General features: G+C 47.4%; 1 protein-coding gene across 1 annotated transcript; it reads left to right on the forward strand.

Moving 5' to 3' along the window:
- Positions 1 to 1,108: 1,108 nt before the first annotated feature.
- Positions 1,109 to 15,616, forward strand: LOC101647969 (butyrophilin-like protein 1). Its single transcript, XM_045292268.1, has 9 exons — positions 1,109 to 1,193; positions 3,766 to 4,113; positions 7,655 to 7,936; positions 8,039 to 8,239; positions 8,713 to 8,733; positions 8,821 to 8,847; positions 9,847 to 9,873; positions 14,528 to 14,554; positions 14,955 to 15,616. Exons 1-9 carry the CDS (start codon positions 1,109 to 1,111, stop codon positions 15,614 to 15,616), a joined length of 1,680 nt encoding a protein of 559 aa, XP_045148203.1.
- Positions 15,617 to 15,922: the final 306 nt, after the last annotated feature.

A 15,922-nucleotide genomic window follows, 5' to 3' on the forward strand; every position in this document is an offset into this window, starting at 1 on the left:
GTGACACCAAGACAGACGAGGTCAGGTTATTTGCCCAAGGTGGTCACGTAGTGAGCGGCTGAGTCCGACAGAGAGCCCAGAATGAAACCCACCAGAGTCTATGCTTCCTGGCCACGAGCTGGCGTCCTCACCCCACATGCAGCAGGTGGGTTAGGGTCCTTTATGACCAAGGCTTATTTTTCCTTCTTCACTGCCTGGTCTTCAACCAGCGCTCTTTGCCTCTCAGTCAGAAGTCTTTTTTTTTAATTTTTAAATTTAAATCATTTTATTGGGGGCTCATACAACTCATCACAATCCATACATACATCAATTGTATAAAGCACATTTGTACATTTGCTACCCTCATTATTCTTTTTTTTCTTTTTAAATTATTTTATTGAGGGCTCGTACAATTCTTATCACAGTCCATGCACACATCCATTGAGTCAAGCACATATGTACACCTGTTGCCCTCATCAATCTCAAAACATTTGCCCTCTACTTTAGCCCTCAATATCGTTTGCTCAGTCAGAAGTCTTGCCACAGAGAGAGGGCGGGTGGGGATTTGTGGTCAGCGAGGAGCTGACTGGTCACGGGTGGAAGCAGGAAGGTCTGGGCTGGATCGGAGGACAGGTGACCCAAAGGAGCATGTAACAGGGCAGGGGTGTGTGATGGGAGTCAGCGCCTTTCTGGGAATGCAGTCTCTGAGCATGACGCTTCTCAGGGGACTTCTTGGTGACAGGAGGACAGAATAAGCAGGCTGGGGGCTGTGTCAGAGGGAGACTTGGGAAGAGGAAACAGCTGTGTGCGTCCTGGAGATGAGAAAGTCTCCCCCAGGGGCACAGGTGTTGAGGGAGGAAGTCCTGGTGTCTGGGCAGGGAGGTGTAAGCGTGCGTTTTAGTAGGGTGGGAAGGGAAGGAGTGGTTTCTCCCAAACGGTGGTCTGCCACCACAGAATCACCTGAAATGGCTGGGAGATCCAGATTTTGTCTTTTCTCAGCAGCAGGGCTGTGTGTGGTTCGCCAGCTCGTTAGTATGACGTTCAAGGGGACAGGGTGAGCTGTGGGTAGGCTCCCTTGGGTCCTGTGGGCTCCTCTGATCCTGCATGTCATCCTCCTAGCTCTGAGGACATGGAGGGTCGTTCCAGTTTCTCATTGTGCTGCCATCTGAGCCTCCTGCTGCTCCTCCTCCAGCTGCCCGCATGGGGGTGCGCAGGTGAGTGTCCCTGCCCTCTACCCGCATGTCTCTCTGGTGTGTGGCATCCACAGGTGTACTGCTGGATGGAGAATGACAGAGACTCCGGCGGTTCTTAATAGAAGATTTACAATACTATACCCTAAAGTAATTCAAAATATAACATCAACAGACATATGTACACCCGTGTTTATGACAGCATATCTCCACCATAGCAAAACTATGGAAACAATCAAAATCCCCAATTTTAGAGGGATGAATCCACAAGCGCTGGTGCATTTCAACTATGGGTTTTATGCATCAAGAAAAACCAATGACAACTCTCTTAAATCCCATGAGTCGTGAGAAAAACTGGAGAACATTATGCTTAGCAAACTCAGTCAATCTTACTAAGATCATTATTTAATATCTCTATTGTTCTGAGCAAAAATAGAGAAGAAGAAATGTGGTTTATATACCACAAAACAAGACTAGGAAGAGGCCAGGCATGGGGGTGGGCAAAGGGAGCAGGGGTCGGGTGGGGCGGGGTGGACAACAATGGAGGGTTTAATAGGAAAAGTAAAAATTGTTCCATGAACAACAAATGGACAAGCAAACATTCCCCGCTCCAGCCTCCTCACCCTCTGAGGTCAAGTTGGGTGCGAGTGGCTGGGAAAGGAGGGACAGTCACACTGAGGTGGGCATGGAGTCTTCGGTAACACAGAGGTGCACTCCAGACATACGGAGAAAAGAGAGAGGGCATGTATGATGTTGTAGTTAAAAATTAAAAATCGAAACCAAGCCACCACAGCAAAACATAAGGGTGAAGTATTCTGTCAATTGCCCCATGATAAATTCTTTTATGTTTAGAAGAGCCAAATAGTCAAGATTTGAAAATACAATGGCATTTTCATTTCGCTGCTTTATGTAAGTCCTAAGCAAACATGCATAAGTAGAGTAACTCACTTTATTCCCCAAACATTCGTGTGTGTGTGTGTGTGTACTTTGTATTAGTTGTTAGTCTATGAACAGAACACACACACAGAGATTCTCTGTCTTCACAGAGACATCCCGTCTAGCAGGAGGCAGGGAACATTAAATGTGATACGTCAGAAATAGCTGTTGTTTGTTAGAGAAATTAGTGCTGTGGAATAATGAAGTAGACAGTAATAACAAACAGTGTTGGGAGGGGGTGGGAGAGAAAAAGCATGTGTAAGCTCACTTGGGCGATCAAGAAAGAGAGATGTAGGCTAGGACTTGGGGGTGGGAGAGGGGTCAGCCAGTGCAACGGGGACAGTGTGTTCAAGGAACAGCAAGAAGTGATTATCTTTTCATTAAAAAAGAAGAAAAGAAAAAGAAGTGATTATTATTTGGAGCATAGGAGGTGGGGAAAGGGGAGCAGGAGTTGAGGCTAGAGTGGTTCTGGGGACCAATTTCAAAGAGCCTGTGGGGCACTGGAGGGAACTGTGGGTTATTGGAGGGCTTTGAGCTGAGTGGGGCCCTGATATGGCTTGGGCTACTCATTCCATGGTCTACTCCGCATGTGGTGCAGACAACGAGCAGTGGGAGTAGGGTGAGGGTAGACGGGGAAGGCGGTGGGGCTGCTGTCCTCTGGGTGAGAGATGATGTGGTAGGGATCCAGAGTGTTTTGCTCAGCCATGCAGTCTAGCTGCAGCTCATCCACGCCTGCAGAATGAGGGTGACTGTGGGGTTCCCCTTCTTCCACAAGCTGTGCTTGAGGTTCTTGGGAGTTGTGGGAGCGAGGGCAGGTTTCCAACAGAAATAGCATCTGACTCTGTGTTTTCAATGAACATTGAATTCAGCAGGAGAAAGATGTGGCGTCCACAATGAAAGTTAAGAGAGGAGTGGAGCATTCCTGGGGTAGTTCACTGATCAGAGTTCAGACCTACATCTCTGGTGGTTTCTGGTCATTCTGCAGTCTTGTTCTGCAACGGGGTCAAGCTAACGCCGCAATTCCCAATGCACCATCCATGGACTCCTGTCCTTGTTAGCGGCCATATATTAGCCCCGGCCCACGTGAACGCATCAACAATGAGCCCAAAGGTATTCTAAGGATAGAATTCTACCATTACCCCGGGGATCTCAGTAGAAATGCACATTTTGGGCTTCCCCTGGATCTACTGAAATAGAAGTTTTGGGAGTGGGTTCCAGAGATCTGTTTCCCAATCCCTGGGTGATTCAAGTGGAACATTTGACTCTGTAGGTGCTTGGGGAGAATGAGGTGGCAGTTTGTTTCTGTGAAGATGTACAGCATTTGAGCCCCTACGGTCAATTCTACTCGGTCCTAGAGTCATTGTGAACCGAAATGGACTTGATGGAGACAAATTTAGGGGGACAGTTCTGATGCACACTTACGGTCAGGTACCACCTTGTTGGGGAGATTCTCGCATGGAAGGGCCTGGGACCAGGAGACCAGGCACATGAAGGAGACCCTTTGGCATCATTTCCAAGCCATGATGTTGTGCTCCGAACATTCCATCCCATTCAGCTTTCTGACAGCTATTTCTTCAGGAGCCCGGGTTAGTCTCCAGCCTCCCTGCCACTCTTTGTCTGCGTTTCTCCAAGGTTGTCACTCTCGTGTTTGTATCCACAGAGGAGTTCCTGGTGATTGGCCCCAAGGACCCCATCGTGGCAGTGCTGGGCAGGGACACCATACTACCCTGCTCCCTGGCCTCGCCCATGAGTGTGGAGAACATGGAGCTGCGGTGGTTTCGATCCAAGTTCTCAGAAGCCGTGTTTGTCTATCAGAACCGGCGGGAGCAGAGGGAAGAGCAGATGCCGGAGTACACAGGGCGGACCTCGCTGGTGAGGGACTTCCTCACCCAGGGGCAGGCTGCTGTGTGCATCCACAAGGTGCGGGCTTCTGATGACGGGCAGTACACCTGCTTCTTCAAGAAGGGAGACTTCTATGAAGAGGCCACTCTGGAGGTGAAGGTGGCAGGTTCGTGACGTGGTCTATATGTTCTAGAGTCCTGGAGGGTTGGAGTCTGGAGCTACCTCAGGGATGACTGACTTGAACCCCGAGAAAAGGAGACTCATTAAATCTTTCCTTCAATGTAAATGATATAGAACCCCAGTTCAGTATTAGAGCGTGCTCTAGGTGCCTAAGGTATCTCCATGAACCAAACAGAGATCGCTGTCCTGTGGAGTTCATGTTCTAAATGACAGGAAAGTCACACTAGAGAAATAGGTCATAGATGGTGTGAGCCGGTGATCAGTTCTGAGGATACGTGGGAAAACAGACCGTGGGAGAGAGACCAGGATGTGAGGGCGGGCCCGTGGAATGGGGCCTGGGAGGACGGGCTGGCTAAGCAACGGCTGGAAGAAAGTAGAGACGGAGGGAAGTGTCTAGCTGCTGGATGAGAATTACACACAGATCCAGTGCAAGTTCCTTGGTGAGAGCGGTGGGTTAGTTATAGGGACACCTTAAGGTTGGTGGCAGTGAACGAAGGACAGTACCGTATGAGGGGTCAACACTGGGCAACACCTCTTCCTGCTTTAGGCTACACGGTGGGGGTGAGTTTGACTACTGTTACCTGAAGTGATAAAAAGTGTTCTCTGGGGAGTGGATACATAGCTGGCACTTGAGTTCAACAGGCAAGGCCAAGGTTGAGGGACAGACTACTGTACACACAAAGCACTGGGTGGCTAATAACAATTCATCAGTTAAGCCTTGAGGGATAGAGTAGGTGGTTCCTGAGGAGGCAGGCAGGAGAGGTTAGGGGATATTTGAGAGAAGCACTTGGGGAGGAAGGTAGAGACCAGATCAGTGAAGGTGCTGTGTGCCATGTTCCCCAGGTTGGAGGCAGATTTGAAGAAATGTCAAGCAGTGGAAAGCTGAGAATGCTCACTCTGGCATTCTGAGAATGCCAGGGGAATGATGTGTGGATGGAGCACAGTTATGTGCGAGAGAGGATGGTGTCTGATCCTGGAGAGTGGCAGTGGCAGTGGGGTGGCACAGGAGTGGGCTGACACCAGAGAGATTTAGAAAGTAGATTCAAATGACAGTGTCAATTTTGGGACATGAGCGTTTGGAGGGGGAAGAGGGAATTACAGAGACCCCCTGAATTTTGCCTAACATGTTTGCTGTTCACTGGTATATTATTGATGATGATCAATTTCCCATCACTGTAATAATGCTATATAGCAATCAGTTAAAATATCTCGGTACTATATATTAACAAGCCCTTATATACTTTGAACATTTATAAAGTTCAAGTAATCTTGGCTGGATTAAACTAATCTCAAGTGGATCATTTCTGGTCAGAGCAAGTGGTTGCCATGTGGACTTTGTGTTCTCGCTGGATGGGAGTCGAATGGTTGGTCTAGAGTGGCTCCAGCTGGGTGGCAGGCAATGTTCCACACATCTCATCTTGTCCGACTCACAGAAACAGCAGAAGGCTCAGTTGTGCAAGCACTTTCCAAACGTCTGCTTGTGCCACATGTACTGATTTCTATGTGGCCACATCGTCACATGATCTATCCAAGAATCAGAGTGGAATGGCACCACAAAGTGATGTGGTAAATGACAAGGTGGATATACAGAAAGACAACTGCCTAGATCTTTATTTGTAGTCAATCTAGGAAACACAGGGCAAAAATAGGAGTCCTGTTATGTATTTTAACTTTGAAGTACATAGTAGAAATTGTAACCTATGGGGCTATGGATAGGAAGAAAAGGAATTTGGGAGACAGAATTGCTTAATTGACATAATTTTTGATGCAATCTAAAAAGAGAAGCAATGGGGGTGGGGGGAGTCAGGGCGACCTTGTGACATGAGAAGAATGAAGCTTCCAGGATAATACAAGGGGTACCCTCCCACTGGAATTTTTTCAAAGCCATGTATTTAAATTCTTTTGCAAAACAACTTTATCACCTTTCAAGTACTCTCCATTACACTTAATACATTTGTCTAATCTGTGATTTCATTTTTGGAAACATTTTTCCCAACTCATCTCTTTGCATGGCTTGACAGCACCTTCCTCGTTTTTCCCTTCACTTCTGCATTGTGGAAACAAAAAGAAGTCACACAGAACGAGGTTAGGTGAATGGGACAAGAGAGGCATGCTGTTTTTTACCCAAAACTGGTGCACTGAGATGGCTCGTGAGCAGGTGCATTGTTGTGGTGGCAAAACCAGTGCCCCGTCTGCCACAAATCAAGCCTTTTCTGTCACACCACTCCTATGCTTGAGTTTATTCCATAGCACTGTCCTTGTAAGCTGTGTTCAATGTCACAACAGTTGCTGGTGCATTTTTCGCAAGCAAGAAACAAAATTTCACAGCTTCACATGGTTCTCTTCAATCAGCCATCACCGAAAACCAGGTTTGAGTGAAACTGTCTTTAAGAAAAAATTCACTGTGCCCATAGAGAACCTTCCCAGGTGATGTCACTGGGTGCACTAACTCAGAACTTGTTGTTCAATGCTTGCCTACTGGGAAAAATACATACTATGAAAGCTTGGTTCTGCCCAGTGAAATTTCAGGTTTTTTGGGGGTACCCCTCATACCCTGGATCTTCATCTGCTCTTAAGGTGTAGTGGGAAGAGAAGTAAAGCTGAGGCTTGGCAGAGTGATCTGAGAGATGACACATCAGGCAACAAGGAGTGGGACTAAGCCGAGACAGAGCTGGTTCCAGAGGAAGTCAGCAGCGTCACACGCTGAAAGGAGACTGATTCCTTAGGGCTGAGGGCTGCAGGGTGACTTCTGGACTGCCAGTAGCAGCTGTTGGTAATTCTCCAAGAATACTGGTAGTTCTCCAAGAATGGAATAACAGGAGAAGCCACACTACTGGGATTTTGAAGTATGTGATAGGTGTTCCTGGGTTATAAAGTTCACTGTTGTAAGAACGGTGGGAGGAGCCTACAAACATGTTTACAAGTTTAGGAAAAGAAGTAGGTGGAGGGGAAGAGATTAGCAAGAAGACTGAAGCAGAGAGATGACAGAGAGAAGAGAAGAGAAGAGAAGGGAGATGAGATGATACTTTATAAAACCAAGCTTCAGACGAGATGTTGAAAGACCTGTAGTGCGGTTTCCTCTCACTTCAGGCCAGTCAAATGAGAGGTCAGTTTGAATGAAGGCGAGTTAAAACAAAAACAGAAGAACGAATTCTACAAATCTTTTTATTTCAAATATTCCCTACCTACAGTAAGTACACCAAAGACTTTCAACAAAATTTACAATCGGCTCTCTTCACAGTTGCAGCCTCTGAAACCCACAGAGGCGGTTCTGCGCTGCCCTCTGGGGCTGCTATAAATCAGAATAGACTCCGTGGGAGGTCGTTGGTTGGTAGGAGGAGGAGAGTGGGGTCTGGGCCACTAGCTTTGCTACCACTAGGGGCGGCCTAGTCCAACTAAAAGCTCTCTACTGACACACCTGCTGCTGCTCCAGGGAGCAAGGTGTCTCCCGGTGAGTTTTAAGGCCAGGGTCTGGGCCTGCCCCTGGGTCAAGGTGCCCCTTGGGCTCTCCAGCTTCCCTTCCGCAGGTGTGGGCTCCGCCCCTCAGGTGCACATCGACGGGCCGGAGGAAGGTGGGGTCCGCGTGGTGTGCACGGCCTCCGGGTGGTTTCCGAAGCCCCAGGTGCAGTGGAGAGACCCCAGTGAAGGGAAGCGCTTGGCTTTCTCTGAGACCCACGTCCAAGATGCTGACGGGCTGTTCCGCGTGGAGGCCTCGCTGGTGCTGAGAGACAGCTCTGTGCAGAATGTGACCTGCTCCTTCCGCAACCCCGTCTTAGACCAGGAGAAGGTGAAGGCCATTTTCATCCCAGGTCAGTGCTGTTCCTGTTCTGGGCTGCGGTAAAGGGGTCCTTGACTGTGCTGGGCTGTCCTGGCCGGAGTGTACCCTAACTGGGGCTTTGGTTTGGCCCCAGAGCCTTTCTTTCCAAAGGCCTCTCCTTGGAAGGTAGCTTCTGCAGTGACTCTGACCGTGCTGGGGCTCCTGGTGGCTGGGGCTGCTTATCTTCTCTACAAGGAACATTCAGCAAAGCAGCAGGCAAAGAAGAGACAGCAGGCTCTTCAGCTGGCTGAGACGGAGGACAGGAAGGAAACACAAGAGTTCAAAGAGCTCATAGGTAAGTCAGGGGAAGGGTCAGGTGCATAGGTAAGCCAGGGGAAGGGCCAGGCACATAGGTAGTCAGGGGAAGGGCCAGGCACATAGGTAAGGCAGGGGAAGGGCCAGGCGCCTAGGTAAGGCAGGGGAAGGGCCAGGTGCATAGGTAAGGCAGGGGAAGGGCCAGGAGCATAGGTAAGGCAGGGGAAGGGCCAGGGGCATAGGTAAGGCAGGGGAAGGGCCAGGCTGGGTGAGGGAGGAGGCGGTGCTGAGAGAAAGCTGACAGCAGGCTCAGCATTGGGGCTGTGGCGTCCAGAGACCACAGGGCCTCTGCCCTGAGCCGAGATCCTGAGAGGGCCACTGGGGCCCTGGAAGTGTGGATGATTCTAGAAGGGGAGTCTCTCCAGGCTACAGAGGAGGTCAATGTGTGGGTTCTCAGCTCACCATCTTTTCTTTTCTTAGAGATGGAATTTCATGCTTTTTCCTTTCTTTCAGACGGACTCCGGGCAGAGCTGGGTGAGTCCTCCCTTCTGAGCGCTCAGGGTCCAGTGTGGGGAAGACACTGGCAGTGAGCGCTCCTCTTTGCTGTGTGTTGCCTTTCAGAAAGGAGGAAGGCGGTTTACCAGGCTGGTGAGTGAGTCTCCAGTCACCCCTGGGTCTCCCAGCCCCGCTGAGCCCAAGTGGGATGTCCCCTCTCCCCGTGTCTCTCTGGCATAGACAGAAGGACTCTATTTCCTAAAGTGGAAGGTGGTGGGAGGAGGAATCCCAACCTGGGGCTGTCCTGGATATGAGGCTCTGCTTCCTTCCCAGTGCTGGGACCTGAAATCTGCCCTGCTCCTGGGTCTTCTCTTGTCAGCTCGGCCAGTGCACCCTAATGTTAGTGCTCTAGCCTCCAGAGCAGCCGGATCTCAGTCTGCACCTGGAAGCCAAAAGGATAGGGATGTCATAAAAGGAGCTGTTTAAATAAATGAGACCATTAATTTATGGCCTCAGGATGTGTCCTCCCAGCCTCCCAGAATCCTCTTCTCTGGGAGTGTCAGTTCACAGAGGACTCGGATGAATACGTTGGGAAATGTGCTGAGTCAACATCTCCCCAGAGTAGACATGTGTCTATCTCCAGAAAAAGAAAAACAACACCAAATGGTAGTCCACCTTTACCCTGGAGTTGGCTGTCTATTTTGTTCTTTTTTTATTCCCCCTCTCTATGTGGTAAGTTTCTAGATATTTATTTCCCAGAAAAAGAATGGACGTAACAATACTTTCTTATAATTAGGAACTCACTTAAATTTGAGTAGTTAAAAATCACTTCACACTGCTCTGTGATTCTTAGGGGACGGTAGAACAGGAGAGTTGAGGGTACTGGGGCACAGAAGAGGTAAGAGACTTGTACAAACTCCCACAACAATAGCAGGACAGTGCGCAGCTTGAAGAGCAATGCTGGCCTCTGGACTGGTGGCCACAGAGATTTCCCATCATCCCAGGTCAGTGATGCCCACGGCAGGAGCTCATCGCCTTCCCAGCATCTGTCTCCCTCTGTGTAGACACTCCTGTAGGAGAGAGGGGAGGATGAGGCCACTGGATTCATGTTGATTCTGACTGTAGTCTCACCAGAGGTGTGTTCCCTTTCAGCCTGGAGTAAGGCCCAGCTGTATGCAGGTAAGCGTCGTCATTGTTTCCTGTGGCCTTAAGTCTCTCAGCCCCAGGGGTTTCTGTCTTTGACCTGCTCTTCCTTTGTACGTGCACCCCACACCAGGATAGACTAGTAGAACACCTGCTCACTTGTCCCTTTGGACACCTCTCTTTGGATATTATCAGGAGGGGTCAGTCCCTGGAAAAGGACATCATGCTTGGTAACTTGGAGACCCAGCGGCTCTCCAACAAGAAGGATGGACACAATGGCTGCAACAATGGGCTCAAACCTAGCAGTGAGCATGCGCATGAGCTAGGACTGGGCAGTGACTTTTTGTATGTCGGTTCAGTAGGAGCGAGAACGGATTCAACCGCACCGAAGTACAGTGAACCCTCGTTTATCGCGGTTCATCGGTTCTAGACCCTACCATGATAAATGAAATTCCACGAAGTAGGATTCCTTATTTGTAAATCAAATATTTTTGTAGTTAGAGCATAGAGGACATGAAAAAACACCCTTTAGTCACCATTACACTCGTATTACCCAATTTATTAAACGAAAAAGGGAAAATGCAGTAAAACATTTTGGACGTTACAGTTATCATTTATTATTTATTATATTATGAAGTACAACGGATGGAGCGAACGGAAGACTCATTCAAGTCGAAATGGCATGCAACCTCCACGATTTTCTTGCCATCTTAGATCAGATCCAAAAGTTTGACCTTTTCCTGGATGGTGAGCATCTTCCTCTGGCGCTTATTTTTATTGTCAGAAGGCTTAGAAGAAGCAGCTCATTTAGGAGCCATCATAGGGCTTAGATAAAATTTCTTAAAAATCGAAATCAATTACAGTACACTGTACAGAAGCAAAAATGCATCTGATACGTAGCTCCGATACATAGCGATACAGACAGAAGCGTGTACAGTATGAGCCAATCAGTGGCAGTAATGACAGAGCATGCGCTGTTACGCAAAAACCGCGATAGAGTGAAGCCCCGGAAGTCGAAGCGCGAAGTGGCGAGGGTTCACTGTACAGCAATAATAACGCTCAGATTGCAGCAACCCCTCCTGTTGGCTTTCTCGACCGCAGGCCACTGTTAGCAAGTCCTCTGAAAACGCGTTGTTCACCAGATCCTTCTATTAATGTTATCAGTGACAATGGAGAGTCCAAATCTCAAGGACAGGATTTAGAATTTCAGAATCAAAGGTTTCCCCCCAATTCCCTTCCCTTTCCCCCCTCATTCTTCTTTAGTTATTTCCAGCAATTATGAAAACTAAGGTCTTTATGAAACACAAGCAAAACAAAACTCATGTTTCTCTAAGCGGTCACATGGGTCAGCCTGGCCATTGTATCTGAACTTCTTTCTATCAAGCCTATCAACAGAGACAGAAATGCCAGTACTTATAGAACTGGATGAACCTATACAGTAGAGATGGTGACCATAGGTTTACATATTTTTGTGTGCAAGAAACATAGCATTTACTTACGTCTAAACATGATAAAATCTTGTTCCTTAGTCCTGGGGAGGTGTGGCATAATTCCTCAGAAACAAAGTTAAAACCATGCTGGAGATTTGTTATTCCATTATATAATCCATGAATTGACTCTGGGTGTTGTACCTGAGGATAGACATGATGGGATTTTTATAGTTTAAGGAACAAAGGAAGCCAGGAAAATCTAAACAGTTTCATGAATCATATGTTCATAAGAATAGCTCTTGAAATCCTTTCTTTCTCAGAAATGTGTTTGGCTAAGAGGCCAAATGTCTGAGGGATTAGTATCTGCCGATGTCAGTTAGTGTGGAATGTAGGTTGTTGTAAGAGTTCTAGTGGAATATAAACTTAAAGAAACAAGCTAGTAGTAGCTCTAAAGTTTAAGTTACTTAGCTTAAATATTTGCCCTGTAGAAGCTCTGTTCTCCAGACTTGATAGAAATGTCCTCAGTTTCCACATTTTGTTTCAGTCTCTACCAAGACTTCTAGCCTCCCTAACTTCTCCCCTTTATCCAGCGTCTGTTAGCTGGAATGATATTTCTTCTGCAAGGACCTCAGCCAGTTATCAGTATATCAAAAGGCACAAAATTACATACAGTTTTCATTAAACATTTTATATTTGTTTTTCAACCAGTTTTATTGGGACATGATCCACATATCAGAAAATTCAATAGTTCAATCGTATTATATTCTTGCTGAAAAATGTGGGTGGTTAAAGTTTTAGTTTCTTACCATTGACCTACAGGGCTAGTAGGCTTAAGTAAACAGCATTCCAAAGAAGTTCAATAGCTAATTTACAATAACAGCAAAAGCAAAACAAAACATTTTGTAATCGTAAAAGTAGACATAAAGATGAATGGAAAGAAACAAAAGAAAGTTAATATTTTATTTCATCATTTCCCTGAGATCCAAATAAGTTAGTTAGAATTTCCAATAAAAAGGGATCAGGATCGTTGAGATTTGACAGCGTGTGTTGCATAGGGAGCCTGGTGGCATTGGGTCCTAAAGCAGGCTCTTATCTATTTGAGGTTTCCCCAATATTTGAAAAATAAACTTGAGCATTAATTAACACTAATTAATCATTTAGTAATTAATCAATCAATTACTAATTATTGAGTATTGAGTAATTATTATTGATGATCTATTATAATTAAGTTGATCTAGTTAGCATTGGGTTACGAACAATATTCAAATATGCCAGCAGCTCCACTGGAAAAAGATGAGTCTTCCTGCTCTTCTAATGATTTAGAGTCTCGGGAACCTTTTATAAGATTGCCATGTGTTGGAATCGACTTGCTGGGAGTGGTTTGTATGTAGCGTGTATGGCCGTGTTGGCTGTGTGTGTCTGTAGGGTGGGGTGGGGGTGGGGTTGCATGTGGGAAACATGAAGAATGCTGTTATCAGGGATAGCTTCTCCTTTAGTAATTTGTATCAAGGTGGATTCATTAGTAAACGTCTGGAATCCATATCTAAGAATAACAGAACAAACCATCCTAAAAATCCTTGGTTTTAGGAGGCGAGAAGTTTTAGGAGGTGGGAAGCTGAGGATGGCTGTGTTTTGGTTGGGGTCTAATGCAACACCTTCAGCAGAAAGGTGACCCCCAATATTTGACCTGGGTAGAGACCCGCTGGAGTGTTCCTTTAGAAGCCGTAGATGCTTTATGGACACTCTGGGTAAGTGAAGACAGGCTGCCAGAAGTACAATCAGTTTAAGCTGCAGGGCAACGCAGCATCCACATATTGTGCAAGATCTGCTTTGTTAGAAAGGTCCTTGGACCACCTGTCATGGAGCAGATAGATGGTGAGGGACAGTTGTCCTGACATGACCCAATGTGTCACCCAGACTACTTCCAGTTAATAATAGCTGGTGGTTAAATCCTGTATGGAGCGGAGTATCACTAGTTATTGCTCTTAAATTTTGAACAAATATTTCATCTCCATTATTAGGTTTTTGCCCCAGGAATGCAGGAATGTTATATCAATCCCTTCTGAAAGAAGCTCTTACTAATGGACTGTAGCCCTTTTATGATCTCAGGTGTAAGATGGGATTGAAGAGTTTTAGGCAGTTCTTGATCTGGTGAGATTTGCACTTGACTGTACGTGGCAGATTTAACTGACTCAATGGCAATGAGGAAGTTTTGTTTATTGAATTAATGATACACAGTGGGAATGGGCAGAATCCTGGTGGCACAATGGGTTAAGATCTGAGCTGCTAACTGTAAAGCCAGTAGTTCAAACTCACCAGGAGAAAGATGAGGCTGTCTGCTCCCAGATTTATGGTCTCAGAAAGTCTGTGGGGCAGTTCTGCTGTGTCCTCTAGGCTTGCTATGATTAGGAAGCAACTTGAGGGCAATGGGTTTGGGATGGGGAGGGGACACATGGATGGCAACATATTCATGGGTTCTGGGGTTTAGGATATAGACATCTTTGAGGGCCAGTATTCTCTTTGTCACAATCGGACTTCTTCTGGAAGTGTGCGATATTTGGGATATCTTTGGATAAAGCACATGACTAGGTCCAGGGTTCTTGGATTTCCTGTGGCTCTGTGGGTGTTTGCTGTCACTGCACTATGAAAAAAACAAAACAAAATAAGCCGTTAGTGTCTCACCTCTTACTGTATGTATTTGCTACTCTGAACTTCTCTTTCTTCTTCCCCTGAACATTTACCATTGCTTTTAAAATTGGGTTAGTTTCTGTTATATCTTGAATTCTCTTTCCTCATGACTTATAGTCATTTCGTAAGCTCAGCCAGTTGTAATTCTGCATTTCAAATTTAGCTTCATCAGTTCTTGATAAGCAAATACAGGACTGGGAAGTGCTGAGCTCAGTTCTTTCTGCACAAAGACTAGGTTTCCGTGTAGTTTCCCCGGTAAGCATCGAGGGAGCTTAATTTGCTAGCCAAACCTTCACAAATGGCTTTTTTGTTCAGGTAGGCATTCAGCCTCTCCACCATCGGGTGTTTAGCCCCACGGCTTAGCCTTCTTGGGAAGTTTGCAAGGCTTCACGGGAAGGTGAATGTTGTGGGTATGTGTGAGAAAAAGAGACATAAACACATGAGTTTAATATTTCTAACACCCCTCCTCCCACCCCCTGTATCTCTTGCATCACAATTTGTCAGAAAAGTTGCTCGTTCTGATGTGGGGAGTCTCGCATTTTTCTGACATGGAATCTGTGGTTCTTTCGTAGATTGGCGGAAGGAGAAGTTCCCGGCCTGTGAGTGACTCGATTGTTCTTTCTGGAAGCTCCTCTTACCTGCTTCAGGGTTCTACCATCTCTTTCGGTTCCCTTTGATGATACAGAGGAAGGCATCCCTGATGGTGGCAGGGCGGGCGTTGGAGGGGATAATCATGTAGCTGGGGCTGGATGGAGGGCATGGCTGATGTGGGCTGCTCCTTAGATTTTCCCGAGTCCCTGGATTCAGACTAGTCCTCACAGGAACTGTGATCAATCGAACCCCATAATCAGTCTTTTAGGTTGCTTCCTCTTCGGGGGCTGTGGCATTGAGTCTCCAGCTCTTAGTTCATGCCACTAATTAGGTCTTAGGGACGTTGATTTTGTGTTCGTGTTATGGGGGAGGGGAGGGGTTTGCATAATTTGGTAACTCTCTTTACAGGCTCTGTCACGTTGAATCTACCTTCTGCTCATCCCAACCTTGTGCTCTCTCAGGAAAACACAAGCATCACTCTGAAGGCCCTCGGTGATGAAGTCAGCGACGAGAGATGCAGTGTGTTAGGCCTTCAGGGCATCACATCAGGGCGCTGTCACTGGGAGGTGGAGGTTAAAGAGGGAGACAGAGGTGATTGGGCCATGGGGGTCTGCAGGGAAGGTGCGGACAGGGAAGGCTGGTTCAGAGAGTGCCCAGAAAAGGGGTTCTGGGCTGTGGGACGTTTTTCAGAAGAATTTTGTGTCTGTACCATCCCTCAGACAGAGCTAACTCTTAGAGAGGTTCCCCGCAGGCTGGGGGTTTTCTTGGACCACGAAGGTGGGGATGTCTCCTTCTACAACATGACTGATGGCTCCCACGTTTTCTCCTTCTCCCAGGCTCCCTTCTCCGGGACCCTCTTCCCATATTTCATGGTTAATTCAGGACCCGTGTCCCTCACCGTCTGCTCCACGGGAGATGCGCCCCAGGGTCTTTCTAACAAATCTCCCCCCTTGGGTGGGCAGCTGAGTCCTCCGGGGGAGGGGCTGGGCTCTGGCTCTGAGGGTGATGGCGTTCTCCCAGGCCCGGAGTCTCCATTACTCTCCCGGGCCCCCCAGGCTGTCTCCCCGTAGGAACTCATCTATGTCCTTGCGCCTCCCCACGGCTCTTCCTGGAGCTGCAGGTCCCCCAAGGTGACCGGCTCTGGGCTGAGCCCTGGATGGCCCGGGAGCCAGGCTCCTGCTTGGGACGCGGATGCCCTCGAGGGTGTGGGCTCTGAGAGCCGTCAGTTCATGTCTGTGCCCCTCTCACAAGGAAAGGTGACTTTCGTCTGAGCTGGGGGAGTGCAGGCAGCATTTACCAGTGGGAGGCTGTTTTATTTGGCATTGAGAAATAGTTTATGAATATTTTATACTGCTTGTATATGAAGGGAGAGGTGC

Source organism: Echinops telfairi, unplaced genomic scaffold (genome assembly GCF_000313985.2).
Source record: "Echinops telfairi isolate 266 unplaced genomic scaffold, ASM31398v2 ScPeMD7_655;HRSCAF=1070, whole genome shotgun sequence".
Lineage (NCBI taxonomy): Eukaryota > Metazoa > Chordata > Mammalia > Afrosoricida > Tenrecidae > Echinops > Echinops telfairi.

Bases quoted from the DNA above. Each gene is read 5' to 3' on its own strand.
- LOC101647969 (XM_045292268.1), top strand. From the start codon at position 1,109: ATGGAGGGTCGTTCCAGTTTCTCATTGTGCTGCCATCTGAGCCTCCTG. The intron at 7,937-8,038 runs GTCAGTGCTGTT...GTTTGGCCCCAG, and splicing joins GAAGGCCATTTTCATCCCAG to AGCCTTTCTTTCCAAAGGCC. The intron at 8,734-8,820 runs GTGAGTCCTCCC...GTTGCCTTTCAG, and splicing joins CGGACTCCGGGCAGAGCTGG to AAAGGAGGAAGGCGGTTTAC.